The following is an 18710-nucleotide window of genomic DNA, read 5'->3' as shown; positions in this document are numbered from 1 at the left end:
CTTCAGTCCCTTCCCGACTCGCGTGTCTGTCGGGGACTGTGCTCGGGGTTTGCCGTTCCCCAGCCGCCTCCGGGCCGCGGGCGTAGACGTTTTGCATCTCTTCGGAGGGTGGAAGGACCTTCGGCTGCTCGGGGTGCACGTTGGCACTCGCAGGCGCTTCTCGTGTCTCTGGTTCAGTCCAGCACTTTGCCCGCTACCTGGCTTCTGTTCCTTGTGCAAAGATCGAGACTCAAACGTTTTCGCTTTTCCGACTGCAGTTTAGGCAGCATCATGGGGATTCAGGGCCTGCTCCAGTTTATCAAGGAGGCTGCTGAGCCTACCCACGTGAAGAAATACAAAGGGCAGACGGTGGCCGTGGACACTTACTGTTGGCTGCACAAAGGGGCCTATGCTTGTGCTGAAAAGCTGGCTCGAGGAGAGCCAACAAATCTGTAAGTCTTTGTTACATTGGGGTCTCGGCCGTCTTACGAATTGAAGTTTTGTTAGCTGGACTTTTCTTGAGCTAAATACTAAGTTAAAGCAGTTTCACTTAAAGTTGCTTCCGATCTCTCAGTTGCAGTTGTGCATTTTGGAAATTAAAATGTTGGTTATAAGTAAATAGCTTTCTAGGTGCAAAGTAAGCATTGGAGTGAATAGGGAGAGAAAAAACCTTCTAAAATGTTTTCTCTTAAAAAAGCACCCAACGGTTAGGTGAGTTGTTTTTTTTTCCAGCATGTCTCACTCTTGATTATAATGTAATCTCTTTGATGAGATTCTGTAAATGGAATTCATAGGTTTAAATTTAGTATTATTTTCAGGAGCCCTATTTGTACAAAGTGATATTTTGTAAATACTGCTGTAACAAAAGTGTAATGATACTGAGGGATTCTGATAGATAGGTTGTGCTCCAAATAAGGTGTAAGTTTGTTTGCTTAACATAATGTATTTTTAGTAAGAGTAGCTTTTCTAATGTAACATGGATTTTTCACTTCCAGGATTATATTTCTAAGGAATGGAATTAATATCAATTGTGGTCATATTTCAAGTTCATCTATGGAGCTTAGATCAAATTTGCTAAGTTCTTGCCCATCTCTGGAAAACTGGGTTGAACTCTTATTTTAGATTGAATATAGTTTTAAGTTAATATTAATATTTGTCTTTTCAGAAAGGAAGCTACACTGATTAATCTAGATCAGACTTCACTTATGAATTTTTGATTAAATGTTTGATTGGAGGCAAGAAGGATTTGGTTTGCAAGTGGGCTTTAATCTTTAACTCCTACTTGTACTTCTGTTGATGTGAAGAACTATAGGACCCTGCTACCTGCCTTTTAAGGTAGTGGAGATCTCAGAGTCTTGAGAATAGGGTGCACTTCAGCTAAGAAAAGAATTGACTGACAGGAGAAACATAAGCACTTACAGGAAATTTTGGAATGGTTGCATTTAACTACATTACTATTTTCTGACCAAATCTTATTTCCATGCACATGATTGCTGACCTTAGACTGGCACTTTAACCGCACTTTTAAATTCGTCTGAACTGAGGTATTATAAAACTATAACCCTAGTCACTATTTTTTTGTTTGTTTTGTAAGTCTAAATTCAGTTTGTCCTTTGCTTGTATCCTTAGATTCTAAGTGCTCCTAAGTCTCACTCTTCCTTCCCTCCCTGCCCTCTCCTGGAAAGGTTGCTGTTGCTGTTTTAAACAGTGTCCTTAAAAGAAAAAACCTTTTTTCTTGTTTTTTTCATTGAGCACTTAGTGTTTACAGCAGCAATTAGATTTTAGTTCTGTGCTGCTGCTGAAGTGATCTCATACAGATCTGTAGAAACACCAGGTAAGGAGATCAAGGGAATACACAAGAACTGGAGTTCCCTACAAATACTTTACTAAGGGATGGGCTTGGAAGGCAGTGGAGGATTGCCTCCTGGTCCATACACCATCTTCACAGTTTGGGGAGCTCTCCTGTCTTTAGGAATATTTTCCATACTGTGCCTGTACTTCTAGAGTGAGAAGATATGTTTGCATGTCTGTCTGTATCATCTACCTACTGTCCGGACAGAAGGGTGGATAGTTCTACAAAGACGTTTAATACCTCATTACTCCTCCACCTTTCCAAAAGTGCATTTAGTCTGCCTTTCACAAGGTTTTTGGGAAAGATAATGTACAGCGTTCATCTGCCTCCTGTTTCCTTGACCATTATGAATTGAGTTGCTGAAACTAAAAAGACGATCCGTATTTTAACTTGTAAATTTTTTGGCAGCGCTGAATCCTAATTTAGCAAAATCAAACTGAATTGTATTCAAGTTCCTACTTAATTTAGTACAGGAGTAGGGAGCAGACAGTCCAGTTCTAAGTTGGCAGGTGGAACATTTCTCTTGTGAAAAAACAGCATTAAGTGTTCTTACCCTTTTTGTGTAATGCTGGGAAAATATAGGGCTCATTAAGATCTTTGAATACTAGTGCTAAACTTACAGGTCTTCTTTCCTGCAAACATAAAATATGCTGTGCTTAAAAATAAAATTTATGTTTCTTTTTTATTGTTGATACAGTTATGTAGCTTTCTGTATGAAGCTTGTTGATATGCTCCTCTCATTTGGAATTAAACCAATTTTGGTATTTGATGGATGCACCCTGCCTTCTAAGAAAGAAGTAGAAAAGGCCCGACGAGAGTAAGTATTGAACTGTATTGATTTGCAAGCAACAGAGTGTGTTTAACTCTACAGTTCATTTTCAAAGTTGAAAAACCTCAAAATGCAGCTAGGTAATCTCCACTAATCTTTCTTGCAGTGTAGTGTTATTTCATTCAATTCACATTTTAAAATCATACAAACCTCTTAGAGGTTTTATTCCAAAAATAGAAATGCACTCCATAAATGAAAGCACTTTTTATAAAGGAAGGAAGTACACCTCTGAGTATTGGTTCCTGTAATGTTTCAAAGGCTTTTAGTTTACTCACTCTTGACAGAAAGTTTTCTTCTCAATATAATTTTATTTTAAATAACACCACCTTCCTTGTATTTCTCTACAAATAATCAGATAAACTTGTTTCAGGTTTAGATTCAGGTTCTTATGTAATGGGATTTCTCACTGAAGCAGTGAGACTTTTTCACTAGTGGTTTTTATTTATAAATTCTCATGGGACATGTGCTTCCTTCAGCGTCGAGCAAACTATTTCCGATTAATGAAACAGTAAATTATGCCTTCTGTTTTCTAAACTCATGTATGTTGTCAGATACTTCCAAATTCCACTAAATCTATTTTATTGCAACTTGAGAGTGGGTGCATCAGTTATTTTACACTGCTGATTTCAGGTCCTGAGTTGTCACCATTTTCTTATAAAACATAAATTTCAGTGTGCCAATCTAAGCATCCTTGTCAATGGAATGACTTGCAGTTATTCTCATGTTTTAAAAAATCACAGAATAGAACAGATTTGGGAAGTATTCACCTGCAAACATATTTTTTTCCCCTTGTCCTCTATATGTGTCTCAGTTGTTTTTGCTACGGGTTCTTTTTAAGTGAAAAATAATCTGAGATTGGTGGATGTTGTTGTATCTGTTTCAGGAAGCGTCAGGCCAATCTTCTGAAGGGGAAACAATTGTTGCAGGAAGGGAGACTGTCAGAAGCTAGGGAATGTTTTGGACGCAGTGTGAATGTTACCCATGTTATGGCTCATGAAGTTATCAAAGTAAGTTGTCAGTGCTGTTGATACTGACAGTTTTAAAAAAACCTTACACTGTAGGTAACGTGTCTTACTCTGCTCTTCTATGGCTGCATCACTACCTCTTCTATATGGGCAAGACAAATATTGTTCCCTGCTTAGCCTCCAATTGTCCTGCATAAGTAGGAGTACAATGCGTGTGGTTAACAAAATTTAACTGCTTCAGATTTATTATGCCCAGTTATATAAAAATGACCATGTATCCATTGAAATACATCTCTTATTAATGCTGTAAACTGACACTACACTGCACCTACACTTCTACTTTTGTCACTGAAAAAATAAATGTTTTTTTTTTGGTTGGTTTGGTTTTTGTCCCCTTGGATAGTTCCTGAGAATAGACTACAGAAAAAAACCTGGCTGCTTAAAAGCATTTGTAGTATCTTTTTGTCATCCTTTCATTGCAATAATAGGATCTTTATCAAAATGGAATTACATTTGTTCTAGTGCTCTTTTCCTTTGTCCTGAGTATACTTTGCATGAGTTTGAAGCTGGCACCTCCATTTGGATGCAGTGAGCAGGAAAGGTTATTTTTGTAAACTAGTCCGTATAGATCTAAACTGAGTATGAAACATCAAGCTCTAATGGGGGGAGGGAGGGGGAAAGGCAGGCAGGGAGGAAGGGCAGGGTGATAAAAAGATCATGGTTTTGGCTTTTGGAGGTAGGGGTTCTTGTGCTTTCAGATGTTTTAAGATGATTACTGAAAATTGATGCAAAGTACTTCTATGCTTCTCGTTTATGTACAGGCTGCACGAGCCCGGGGAGTTGATTGTATTGTTGCTCCTTATGAAGCTGATGCTCAGTTGGCGTATCTTAATAAGACTGGCATAGTCCAAGCTATAATTACAGAAGACTCTGATCTTTTAGCTTTCGGATGTAAAAAGGTATGGAAGAAAATGTTAACAGCCTTTACCCCTCATTGTTGTCTTAAAAGCAGAGTTCACAGTTGCCAAATGTTTGATGTACAGAGTTATTCTTTTTCAGTAAACAGGGGAAACAAAAGAGGTGAGAATAGCACTCAGCCTGTGTTGTTCCACCAAGTGCAACAAACTAGCTTATATGGGTGAAAATTATTGTTTTCTTTTCCTCTTAATTTCCAGGTGTTTCTGAAAATTGACAAGTTTGGAAATGGACTAGAGATAGATCAAGCTCGACTAGGAAACTGCAAGCAGCTGGGAAATGTATTTACAGAAGAGAAATTCCGCTACATGTGTATTCTTTCTGGTTGTGACTACCTTGCATCAATTCATGGAATTGGGCTAGCTAAAGCCTGCAAGTTGCTAAAATTAGCCAACAATCCAGATATTATAAAGGTAAACTTGGTTTTGTTTTGTGTGTTGGGTTTTTGGGAGCCTATATCTGTATATTTGAAATTAACACTGAATTGAAAAACATAGGAGAGATTCTTGACTTCTTCTGTTTTGAGGAGAATGCTAAAAGAGGTATTTTATACCTATGCTCTAGAAAGATGCTGAGCTAAACTTACTCAAGTGTTGAAGTAATATATTTAACAAAATACACCAACGTAAACTTAAAGAATTGTTCTAATCCTTCAAGAGCCTATTCTATTTGAGACTTAATTTTTTTTGTTAGACTGGATTTTTATTTTTCCGTCCCTCGCATGATTTCATGTTTTTTCTGTTTTTGCAGATAAGCTATTAGAACTGCTATTTGAACTCTGTTACTTTTGCAAAAGTATACTTTTGTCTGTGTAGAGGAGGGGCAGGTACTAGCAGTCTTGATTCCTGTTTTGCATTTCATTACATATGTAAATGTCTGTATCCTTATTTATTAAAATATTATGGGGAAAATTGGTATAGTGCAGGGTTTTTTTTGTTTTTTTCTTATTCCATGTATGAAATGGACAAAAGTCTAATATGAAATTCAGAGGGTAAGCGAATGGGAATAACTTCTGTGTAGACAGTAGGGGAGAAGAGAGGTTTTTAAGAGCTGGTAAGAAAAATACCTTGCAAGGCTGTACTGGAGGCAGCTGAATCTAATCCAGAAAAGCATTTAAATATGCTGTCAAATGAACTTACTTTATTATTTTCTTTCTCAACTTACATGTATGCCTTAGTGCTTTTATCTTGCAGGCACTACAGAAAGAAAAGTTTTAATTTCAAAATGGTCTGTATTATGGAGAGCAGGCATCAAAGCAACTGTTTGGTTGGCTTTTGTGAGAGTAAAAAGGGAAATCTGAAGTTCTCCCATATGAATCATTACATCCCTGAAGTTAATGTATCTTTTTTTTTTTTTTAACAAAATGTCAGTATTTAATATTTTTAAAAACTTTTTACTTAGTAATTTTTCATGTAATTCATCACTGCTGTTTTCTCACAGTGCTGGAAAGTCATGAGTCAGTCAAAAGATACCAATATAGCTTATGTTTTATTTAGGGAGAGGAGGAGAGATACTTGCTTCTGGCATTGTGACAAATGTGATCTTTAAAAGGACAGAATCTGCCTTCTGTGAGACTGAAACACATAGAGGTCAATGAATTAATACTAGTAACAAGATACAGGAGGAGCCACCAGATCAATCTAGTCTTTTTGTGATGAGTAATGGGGAAGTGTTTGGGAAGAAAACTGATCAATTTTGCTTGTTCATACCTTAAAAACGTCCACATGTTGCTCATATGTTCTGGTAATGTAAATGTAATAAGAACTTGATGTTAACAAATTGTTAACTTGATGTTTAACAAATATACCTTAAGGAGATGCTCCATAGTTATAATCATTTTTTTATTATTTATTTATCGGTCTTTGTAAATAATTGAATTATGTTATTTATGTGATTGTAAACAGCTTGAGAGATGGAAAATAATGTACAAAACCTTTCCTCCTTTAAGTTGAATCTGCTGCTTGTAACACATCCTGCATGTAATGAAAAGCAATGATACATAATTGATACGTATTTAACCTTTTGTTTAACCTACTTAAATGAAAAAGTTAAGCAATTTTTTTTTTTTACAGGTTATTAAGAAAATGGGGCAGTACTTGAAGATGAATATAACAGTATCAGAAGAATACATAGAGGGGTTTACACGAGCCAATAATACATTCCTTTATCAATTAGTTTTTGATCCTGTCAACAGAAAATTAGTTCCTTTGAATGCATATGGGGATGATGTTGATCCACAAGCACTCGTTTATGCAGGACGGTATCCTTTACATGTTGAAACAGCAGGTTGGGGAAAGAAGGGTTAAAAGGTCTGGCATCTCCTGCTTTTGGCTAAAGCCTGGCTTTTCTGCAATCTTAAGAAGTTTGGGTTTTTCATCTTATGCTCCAAATTCAATTAATAAAAAAAGCCTGGATGTAACTGGGTGATCTAGCATCGACGTAGTTTTAGGCAGAGCTAACAGATTTTTAAATTTTTTTTCTTTTTAGGAAGCAGCTTGTTAAGTACAGGTTGTAGTTAATCTTTGAGTTGCTTTGTAGCTGCCTTTAATTTGTACATGTGTTTAATGTGTTATAATCTCTGCCACTTTCATTCTTGCAATCTGTGTTCAACTCATTCCCTAATCTAAGCATTCCGATTTTACCAGATATCTCTTCCTATAGAACAAGTAGTATTTTGCATAATGAAATTTCAACATGGACGATTAGGAAAATAAAAAAAGAGGGAACTGGTGAAGTAGCTGCTAGCTTTTTATGTTCTTCAAACCACTCTAGTGTTTCAAGAAATTAGGAAGGGGAACCATAGTAACTTTCCTGCTGATCATTGAAGGTTTTCCTTTTTACTGTCATGATTTGCCAGCTGTGGATCCATTACAATTGCTGTTGCATCAGATTGAGCCATGTAGTGTTAATGCTTTTTGATTAATATTCTAGCATTGTTTTTTGGCATAAGAATGGGATACTGGTAGTCTAACTTGCATGCTACAGTTCTTGAAATTTAATGTAATATTTAGTTATTTTTCTTTAACATGATGGGGACAGACATTTTGGTGATGGTACGGCTTTTCAAATTGCCATTGGCAATATTGATATTGACACAATGGAACAAATTGATAATTATGATCCTGACACTGCACAGGTAATACCTTTGTTCTGAAGTTATATACTGAGATTTTTATGTGAGTCTGTACATTCATGGAAAAATATGATTGAATGTTATCCACAGCTGACTTGGCAGTGAAAGCTATTACAGTATCACAGTACCTTTCTGGTTGGAAAAGACCTTCAAGATCATCAAGTCCAACCACTACCCTAACTCTGCGGCATCCACCACTAAACCCTGTCCCCTGGCACCACATCTGTCTTATTAGAAGTCTCCAGGGTTCGTGGCTCAGCTGCCTCCTCAGACAGCCTGGATCACTCAGTCCAACCCCTGCCCCAGAACAGGACAACCTCAAAGTTCACCCCATGTCCCTGAGGGCGTTGTCCAAATGTTTCTTGAATATTGTCAGGTTCTGTGCCATTACTGCTTCCCTGGGCAGCCTATTCCAGTGCTCCACCACCCTCTGGGTGAAGAATCTTCCTAATATCCAACCTAAACCTCCCTGTGCACATCTTCCTACCACTCCCTTGGGTCCTATTGTTGATTATCAGAGAGAAGAGGTCAGCACCTGCTCCTCCTCCTTCCCTAATGAGGAAGCAGTAAGTTGCAATGAGGTCTCCTCTCAGTCTCCTCTGGGCTGAACAGACCTAGTGCCTTCAGCCGCTCCTCATACGGCATCGCCGCTAAAACCCTTCACCAACCTTGTGGCCCTTCCCTGGACACTCTCCAGTAGCTTTATATCCTTTTTGTACTGTGGTGCCCAAAACTGCACACACTGCTCAAGATGGGGCCGCACCAGTGCAGAGTAAAGTGGGACAATCACTTCCCTCGACCAGTTGGCTATGCCACGCTTGATGCACCCCAGGACTCGGTGTGCTCCCACAAAGGCATATTTCTCATTTTATGTAGAGGCAAAATCTTACTTTTCAAGGCATTTGACTTTAATTCTTGTTTTACTTTCAAACTCTTTTGGTAAGTCCTTAATACTATTGACAGAACTAACTGATTTTAAAATTAAAATTCTCAAAAATTAGCCTTTTTGAGTAGAAATAAAGTGTAAACTTTCACTTTCATTGGTAGCTGCTCACTTGAGCCATATTGGCATAAAGAAGTCATGGCAGCATAAATAACTTGTATCGAAGCATGAGAAATGTGGGAACAAAAAGAAAATGTTTGTGTAGATTATGTCAGCAGTTGATGTGCAAATGTCAAAATGTCCTTACATGCTAAATCAGGAAATAATATGTAGAAAAAAATTAGAAACCTTTGCCTTGTTTTTTAATGTTTTGTGGTGGGTTGTTTGTTTTTTTTAGCCTGTGCAGCAGAGGAGTCGTGGCTGGAATGACAGATGTGATAATCATGTGAATAGCATTTGGAGCAGAGACTACAAGCTTAACCCTAATGCAGATACTGTTCCTCAGAAAATCTGTTTACCAGAGAAACCAACAACCAGAGGCATGGAGAAAATAATTAGTGTTAAAGGTCTAAAACTTTCAGGCAAAGAGCTCTTGGCAAAAAGGCCAAGGAATGGTATGTTTTTATTAAAATAAGTACATAAGCAGTAAAAGATTATGGGGAAAGGATGTTAACTTTGGCTTGATGGCATGAGATTTTAGAGGCCTAACTCTAATTTCTATTGTCTGTATTTTTTTTTTTTCAACAAGCTGTAAGACTAATGAGCCATAATACCACAGCCGACATAATGAGTAAGGGTGGCAGCAAACTTTCAGCAGCACTTGATTTTAACTCTTTCTTCAACTTGTTATAAAACTTCGTTGCTTTTAATTTTATATTGTGTTTTTTATACCAACTGTTCTATTTTTAGATCTTCTTGTTTTAATTTCTGTCTTATAATGGCTTGTGAAGAAATGAAAATAGCCTGTTTTTCCTAGAGTTCATATTTGACCAGACAGAAAATTTAAAGTGCATTTTCTATACTCTTCTTACACTGAGCTGCCTGTATCCCTCGTATGGACATTCTTTATCCAACTTTCTCTAGTGAATCTGTGCTATCTTGTCTTCTACACCACTTAAGTTACATGTGCTGAAATAATTTGTGGATTTGTAATAGAAGGGGCACTTCTTTGTTCCCATTGTCTGTATCTGGTACCTGAAGTGTTTGCTTCCTTTGCTTTCTGATTATGCTACTAGGGCTTCTTTTTTGCCTTTGTTACTCCTGATATCTTCCTACTCCCTGGTTTATCAAAATTTGTGGTTTGGCAACTTGCCTTTATATCAAATTTAATTTTGCTTTCAAAGTGTTTAAAAATCAAACCCAACAAGCAAAATGAACAAACAAAAACACAAACCAAACAAAAAAAAACAACAACAACAAAAAATCCAAACAAAACAAATAAACACCACAAAACCCAGGCAACATCATGTTTAATTTCAGTTGTTCTGCCTTGGTTCCATATACCTTTCCATAGAAAGTTACTTTTAAGACTATGTACTAGAAAACAACTGTGTTAAAGACTTCTGAACTGTACTGTTAAGAACGTTCTTACCAGACCTTACTAATATTTTTAAACCCATGAAAACAAACACATAATGCTTAGTTCTCATAGAACGGGTTAATTCTAGAACATGTTTCTACAGTGATGCTTATATTGTCTTTAGATTCAGAAGACATTTCTGATGGGGATCTGTTGAAGCAATATTCATTTTCAAAAGCCAAAAAACTCAAGGAGAGTGATGATGATAATGGTCAAGCACAAAAGAATATCTCAGCAATACAAAGCCTTGATTCTTCAGGGCATTCTGTTACTGAAGAAAGCTCTAACCCCCTGCTTAGAGTTAGAAATAAATTTGCTTCCTTTCTACAACGGAAAAACAAAGAGAAAGATGCTGTAATTGTTCCAGGAACAAGAAGCAGGTATGCTTGCATCCCATGTTTTAGTAAGTAGCAAAATTCAATTTGTTGTCCTGGTTGCTGAAATAACCTGAATACTGAAAATAAGAAAAATACTACCTTGGACTTTTTTATGCAATGATATTAATGCACCTCTAGTCTTGAGCTGAAATGGAGAATCCCTGGTGATAGGTGTGCTATTTCTGTGAGAAAAAGATAAAGAATGTGAATTTTTTACTGCAGAAATCAAGGCCGTTGGACTATTCAATATAGTCTAGCCTATGGATATCAAAATGAATAAGGAATTAGCCATGTTTCTTTTCCAAGTCTCTCTCTCTCAAAAAAAGTAGCTGCTTTGTGCCTAATATGTAAACAGTTACTCATATATTGACTTATGTTGTCATAGGGTTTTTTGTTTGTTTCAGTAAATCCAAATGTGGTCATGCTGTATGACAAATACCTGTTTTTATCCCATCTTATTCAGTGGATGGTCCTGATCTCTAACTTTTGCATTTGTTAGGTTTTTTTAATCAACTCTGTTTTTGTCTGGTTGCATCTGGCCACATTTACTTTAGGTGCTTTTACAAAGCATTATCACAGTTACGTCTCTTTGTGTAATTTTTATCTTAAATAATTTGAATATTTCTGAGCAGCGTAATTTTACAGAGCAGAGTAATTTTACAAAACAGTCTTAATTCTGTTGTTCTCTAGTTTCAACGCACATCTGCCTGAGCTGAGAGTTCCATTATGTTGCATCAAAAATTAAGAGTTTTCATTGATAATAGTTTCCTTATGAGGCTTTGTGCAGCCTGGTCTAGCGTGGGGTGTCCCTGCTCATAGCACGGGCGTTGGAACCTGATGATCTTTAAAGGTCCTTTCCAACCTTAACTGTTCTATGATTCTCTAAAGCAGTGTTCAGCTTCTTGAGAAGTTCTGACTTGTTCTCCTGCTATAATATGGAAAAGAACTAGATAGGTTCTGGTTTTCTTGATAAGAAGTCCTGAAGTGCTTCATCACTATTGAGCTTTTATAGGTAATTAATGAATATATTATTAAATTTTGTACAATTCCTAGATGCTTCTTGTTTTTAAATGAAGAACATATTAAGATTTCGGACCACTAATGACATGCTTATGGATGCTTCCCCCTCCCCGCCCTGCTTTTTTGTAACTTGTATCTGTTAAATGCCTCCCTGAGGGACCAATACCAATTGTGAAAGTAAGTCGTGTCTGCAAGGGCACTTCAAAAATCAAACTGATGGATAGAGACAGCTATTAGATTTTTCAAAATTAAATATTCATTTCATACAATAACTTTTTTCTCCCTTCACCTTTTCTTACTTTTTTAGGTTTTTCTGCAATGATGCAATTATGTGTGATACTAGAGCAAAGGATGATAGTGATCTAACTCAAGATGCTGAGCGTGACTGCCAGAAACAGGAAGTAAAACATGGAGCAGAAGATGTTTCTCAATCTTCAGAAGCTGAGAAATCAACAAGGACTATCTTTACACCTCCTGGAGAAACACAAAGAAGTTGCTTCCAGTGGTTTAGCAGCCTTGTAAATAATTCAGGAAATACTGGTCCACCACATAGACAGCAGTTTCACCAACAGAGAAGGAATTGCATGATATCCCAGAAAGATCAGATTAATGGAGTACAAACGGAGAGTGGGGCAATGTGTGGTGAACAGGAGGAGGAATCCTCCCCCTTGATGGAACTGGAAGAGTCATCACAGTCTCAAAGGTCTTATGAGCCATTAGTGTGCAGTTTGGAGCCTGCAGAGATACCAGAAGTGTCTTCTAACAACAGTTCAGAAGTAAGAAAACTAGATGCTGTTTCACCATTTGCTGTCATTCTAAATTGTGAGAGAAATAAGGCAGCAAAGTTTCCTCTTTTAAAATGATACCCTGCAGATTATGTAGCTTGTGCTAACAGAACTTCTCAATGTGTAACGTAATTGCATACAATGGATTGACTTACTAGCTGAAATTAAGTCTGTTCTCTGGTTTTAGTTTGTTTTGTCTTTCCATTGCTATCACTTCAGGGGGTCATAAAAAACACCTGGTAGGCGAGCTTTTGTTCTCTACTTTTATTTGTCCCTGAAGAAGTCTTTTCAGAAAGCATGTGTGTCACCGTAGTGTTGCTTCTTGAAAATAAGCCCAAATTTTTGTACAAATTCTCTAAAATTGCTGGAAACATTATACCTTAAAAAGTAAGTATGTGTAGATATAAAAATATATATTGTGTAAAAAAACACAAACAAACCATACAAAGAAAACCCCCCAAACCCAAACTTTTAAAACCAAATTAATTTTCTCTTGATGAAGGAATCTGACTCCAGTTCAAAAATGGCTGATGATCAACGCGCTCCATCTCCCGTATTTTCTGCTGTTCGAACTGACAGAAAAAATACTATCATAAAGACCAAGGTATGAAGTCTTTTAACTTTTTACTAAGAGTTCTACTAAACACTGAAAAGCAGTTTTTGCTGTCTAGTATTTCTAGAACCCCTTAAGAAAGAATCTTGAGCAATGCAGGTGTTGGCAAGAGAAAACTATGTTCTTTTTCATCTATATCAGAGCTGAGATGAACTACATAATAACCAGGCCATCTCTGGTTGATTGGGGATTTCAGAATCCCAAATTCAGCTGCAACTTGTTTGGGAATTTTAGAAACTTTGTTGTAAAATAAGAAGCCAAGCTAGGACAAAAAAAACACTTTTCAATTTTCCTCAGGCGTGCTAAATACACAGGTTTTATGATGCAAATTGCTATCATTTTCATAATTCAGATACAATCACAAGATACAACCTAATTTCCATGCTTGTCTGGATAAATCTGTTAGTTCCTCTTTGACTAAAAAAAGTGTGTTTAAATTTCAAAATCTGGAAAGATTTTAGCCAGCCTTTCTTGGTTAATAACTTTAGTTAAAATGCTAGGCACTAGCAAATCAATATGGAAAGAATGGACAATTTTACTCCAGAGCCTGCATTTCAGTTATTTTCTTACTGGTTGGCCATCTGCAATTTGACTTGTGTGTGGTTTTGTAGGTATCTAGAAATAAACTTATGCCTTGTCTTTGTGACATTTTTAGGAGCTTGACCCATTTGACTAGTTTACAACACTTATAAGACTTTGACGGCTAAAAGTCCTCTGACTCCTTAAGGCATTGTCGTTGGAATTGGCCAGAAGATTCATAAGTCATGCTTTCATCCTTTCATGTATGCCCTGACTAACTTCTTTCTTATAGACTAAAATTCACGAGCTCTTCTCTGCTAAAAAAGAATGTTATGTGTGTTTTGTATAATGATGACATCTGGTGGTTATTGTTAGTAACTTCTGTGTAAGGCTGGAATGGACATCTTTATTTTGGAACACCTGATTACAAAAATGGATACTTTTTTGTTTGATTAATGTTTTGCTTGCTTCTCCTCAACAAGACAATGAAATCATTCTGGGATTCAGACTTGACTTGATAATGCAATTATTCATTGCTCTAAATGAATAGTATTTTCTGTTTTGCTGAATCATCTTTAGAAGATGGCACAGCTCTGCTTACTTCAGGTACTTCACTTAACTAATGCAAATAACTCTTCTTCATCCAAGTATTTGCTATTGATCACCTAACACTTTTTGTATTAAAATGAAAGATGTTGGAAGACTTTTCTTCAGAGAACTCATATCCAAATTATTTCCAAAATGATATTGCATTTTGTCATGTCACCCTCTTGCCCCTAATTGTTTTTAATTGAAACAACATTGTTTCTATTTGAATAGACTAAGCAGATCTTGGAATCTAAAATAAAATTTGGAAGAAGAGTTTAAAATATAGGCTAAAAATTGGAACAAGAATATTAGGAAGAATAAAAATAAAATCTTAAACCTCTTGTTTTATAGTATTTTGATCCTAATCCGTCACTTAAGCCATTTTGCAATATATGTGAAGTCACCCATAATTCTACACCCCGTTGTGGTACTGAATTACACCACAGTTATGACTCAACTAACCCAAAAGTAGGCAAAGCTGCATGTAAAACACAAAAGTTGTCTTCTGTGATCTCTGACCTTCCTCTGCGCTTATGTAGATATATGGAATGGAATATCTCTGGCCAATTTTGCTCTCTGTCTAATTCAGCCTCCTATGGGTGTGGGAAGTAGATCTCCCGGTAGTGTCTGAGCCAGTAGAGCAAAAATGCAGCCTTGGAGTCCTGGCAATAGCATAAACATCCCAGCGTTGTCAGTCCACTAACTGGAACATTTACTGCTATTTGAAGGAAAGCTTACTGAAGGAAACAAAAAAAACAGTAAAAGGAAAAGTGTCTTCATCCTGGCTCAAACCAGGACAACTCCCAAGTCCTTCTGTTGTTGATTCATTAAATACGAATATAGATATGGATATGAATATGAATATAAAAAACAGGGTCAGTGCTTGGAAACTCATAAGTTAATGGAAAATGGGCCATACATTTTTTAACAATAAGGGTGGTAAATAGCTAGAATAAGTTATATAATTAAGCTATGTATTTTAATTTTTTTATTTCAATATGTTCCAACTTAAGACTGTTTGCTTTTCTGGCCAAGCACAGCTGTTTTGAGTTGCTGGTACAGAAACTGGGTAAGAAGGTCCAACTACAGGTCTAGTGATCCTTGGGGTAATCATATGGATATGTGTGTTCTGCTTAGATTTAATGAAAAATGGAGTCACAGGTATCACAGAGTGTTACCACAGAGTAGCTTCTCTTAAAATTCTGAAAGTTGACATCAAAGAGTTTTTATTTTGCTGTCATGTAAATAGATGAGAAAATAGCTGTTCAGTAGACTTTAAAGACTGCATTCAGAAGAAATGTGTATTTGTAACCTCTTTAGACTGCAAAGCCCTATGGAAACTGGTTTGCTGGTTCAGCTGTGTTATGTCCAATACGTTTGAGATTCCGCTTTTTTAGATTATAGAAACTGTCTAAATACACCTTGTTGTGGCAATGTAGATTACATTATCTCAGCACAATAAGAAGCACTATTTTTTTTTATTGTAAACTTTGCAGCATAGTATCTGTTGCTTACAGGTTGTCGTTTTAACTAATTGTGCTTTAATATTAAAATTTCACAGGTTCCTGGTTTACATAAATCCAGCTATGTAGGGTCGCGTGTTGTAACAAAGCTCAAGCCATTGATACCAGCTAAAGTAAGCGGATTAAGCAGGAAACTGTCACCTGTGCAGAAGAGAAATGACTGTGATGCTGAAAATAAGCTGGGACAGCAAATCACCATTAGTGACCTCCGTAAAAACTTCCAATTTAAAAGGTGAGTTGCTTTAGCCTGTTACATAGTACCTTGTATATTTTTTCCCCAAAAAACTATTTGCAGAGCAGACTTTATGTATGTCTCTTCCACACAATTCAATAAGTAGCTTAAAATATATTTTCTTCATACAATTTTTAATTTCCTAAGCTCGATATAACCATGATGTATGATTTGTGGTAAATATGCTCTTCTAAGTACTTTTTTCTTCCTAACCAGGAAAACCAACTAAAATTAATTTATCGTAGTGTGTTTAGTTTAATATAATTTATATGAAAATTATTTCCATTTTTTGACATCAAATACCAAAAGGCATTTCTTAGTCTAAATGCCAAGGTGCATGAAAGTTGCCAAACATAATTGGATAGAACGTTCTTTCTATTTAGTTTTATATGCCTCTCAAATTTTGAGATGGCTTTTTGTCAGAACTGTTCTGCTTTCAAGATGATGGTGTACTGATGGAATATTTCTGTTCACTGAAGTCTCTGGGTATGAGAGCTTTTTGCACATTATAAAATGCTGTTGTTTTCTTGTGCTTATGACTTGGCTAACTTGAAGTTTCTGCAAATATCTTCAAAGTTTGAACTTGAAGGACAATAATTATTAAAAAAACTCATGTAGATATTTTAAGTTACACTATTTTCAGAGGCTCAAGTGAAAACTGGTGGCAAAGCTTTCCTAGCTTCAAGCAGCAATCTCAACTTTGAATAAATAAGTCTTATTTAAATAATACTATTATTCTTATTACCCTGAAACCAAGCATGAGTAAGAAAAGTTTTCTCTTTGCATTGGGTAGCAAATGTGAGACTGGTGAGCACATTTTAAGTCAGATTTTAGTATTATATTTTAGTAAGCTTGGGCCTTATTGTAGGCTGTTTATAAAGACAGAAATTATTTATGTTTTAAAAAATATTACTTGTAGTATTAACATCTTTAGAAATCTTACTTTTTATTATCCTTTTGATGTGGGTTAAGAATGACAGTTTTAAAGAGGAAGTGGAAATGTTTGTGCATGTACCACTTGCCCTCATATTGGGAATGCCTGACTAGGGTTGTTTGCAGAAAGAAAATTACTATGTTCTGGTTTATCAGAACACAGGCAGATAGAGCAGAGTGAGCCTAAATGGCTCTCCGTTCATTCGCTGATGGTTGCAAGACTTAGGTCCCAGCAGTGACGTTTTTTGTCCACTCAGTTTTGGTTGGTCTGTAACTCCTGGATATTTATTTAGATATATATTTTTGTACATATTACTTCTATGTAAAGAAAGTACATGTTTTATTAGCTTTTAGGGAATTCTTCATTTATTTCACAAAAAGGATTTTTTGCTGCCAGGTCTTATTTATCTTGGAGTATTTAGTCTAGAGAAGAGGAAGATGAGGGGAGACCTCATTGCTCTTTACAACTACCAGAAAGGAGGCTGGAGCAATGAAGGGGACAGCCTCTTCTCCCTGGTGGGTTAGGTCTAAGGCTGGACAGGATGATCTTGGAGGTCTCTTCCAGCCAGGGACATTCTGTGATTCTGTTTCTTGTTTTTTTCAGATTTTAAAAAAGTTTCTAAATTAGCCTTATATCTTAAGATTTATCCTGTCCAATGGCAAAGCATGTGGGACACTAGCCTGTTCTATCCTGGTGTCAAGGTGCATGGGATTTATATAAAACTACAGTCATTGAGAAGACTTTAATTCTAAGGAAACACATAGAACCCAGAGTTGTACGGGGTGCATACAGTCTTACAGGTATAAAGCTAATAGGTATTATTCTGCCACAGGGTAAGTTGAACAGCTGAAATCACTTTCAGTGAAGTTGTTCAGTTGTAGTGAAATTCAAATTAAAACTTTGTATCACAAATTTTTATTTTGGGCTTATTCATAGATAAGAGGTTAGTCGGGTGAAGGGTCTTGCTTTGTTTTAACCCTTATGTTTTTACAGGCCTGTGCTTAGAAACATATAATATGATAGCATTCTTAGGTTTTGTTTTGTCTTTGTGTTTTTTTGTGCAGAGAGTCTGAAAAGCTTCCCTCTTGTAAAAAGTCAGATCCGTTGTCTCCTATCAAAGATAATATCCAGCTCACTCCAGAAACAGAAGAAGAAATCTTTAATCATCTGGAACGTAGTCACGTTCAGAGAGCTATATTCCAATGAACTGTATGCTGTGCTCAATTGGATGCATTTTTAATCATTGTCAAAATTTACCTTCTGAATATTTCATCAGATGCTTTGAAAACCAACTATATATTCTAGTCTGACTTGTGATTTGTCATCGTTTTTACAAAAGCTTAGTTGAAAGGTATAGTTCTATGCTGACTGGAATAAAATCCTTCAGATGCCTGTGTTCTCTTATTCAGAGTCCCATGCTACACTTCTCTCCAAACCTTTTCCATCTGCCCCTGGGCATTTTAGGTAGGTGACATATGCAATCCAGGTTTCTACAACAGCTGTGGCTTTGCCTTTACACAAGGCAAAATTAATTTTTAACAGTTGATCATTTTTTGCCTCTTTCTTTCCTCTTGAGCCTAATCTGGCTCTAAGACAGGAATAAAACAGGAGTTCAGTGTTCATAACAGCCTTCAGTATAATTCCAGCACTCTGACAGCTATTTTTTTCCTTTTAAGGTAAGACCTACTCTCTAGACAATTAGTTTTCTGGTTGATACATTCATGTTATTTGTGGGAATAACAGGGGCTGCAGAAAGGAGTATCACAAATACTTGATCCCCAAATTCTCACGTCTAGATCATCTTTGAAGATGTAGTGTGTTCCTCTGCTTTACCTGCACTTTCTGCATTTGTAGTTTTATCTAATAAAAGACATACAAAGTATCAGTCCTCAGAGCTAAGGGTTACAAAAGAGCATTGTCCTGA

The 18710-nt window shown here is 36.4% G+C and overlaps 1 protein-coding gene across 1 annotated transcript; it reads left to right on the top strand.

Annotated features, from left to right (window-relative positions):
* Positions 1–270: 270 nt before the first annotated feature.
* Positions 271–17992, top strand: EXO1 (exonuclease 1). Its single transcript, XM_051614574.1, has 13 exons — positions 271–431; positions 2529–2648; positions 3544–3667; positions 4447–4584; positions 4801–5013; positions 6673–6860; positions 7640–7736; positions 9014–9230; positions 10320–10575; positions 11900–12368; positions 12880–12981; positions 15659–15852; positions 17851–17992. The coding sequence occupies exons 1-13, from the start codon at positions 271–273 to the stop codon at positions 17990–17992; spliced, it is 2421 nt and encodes an 806-aa protein (XP_051470534.1).
* Positions 17993–18710: the final 718 nt, after the last annotated feature.

This window comes from Apus apus, chromosome 3, assembly GCF_020740795.1.
Source record: "Apus apus isolate bApuApu2 chromosome 3, bApuApu2.pri.cur, whole genome shotgun sequence".
Lineage (NCBI taxonomy): Eukaryota > Metazoa > Chordata > Aves > Apodiformes > Apodidae > Apus > Apus apus.
Note: the sequence above shows the minus strand (reverse complement) of the source record. Positions and strands in the feature narration are given on the sequence as shown.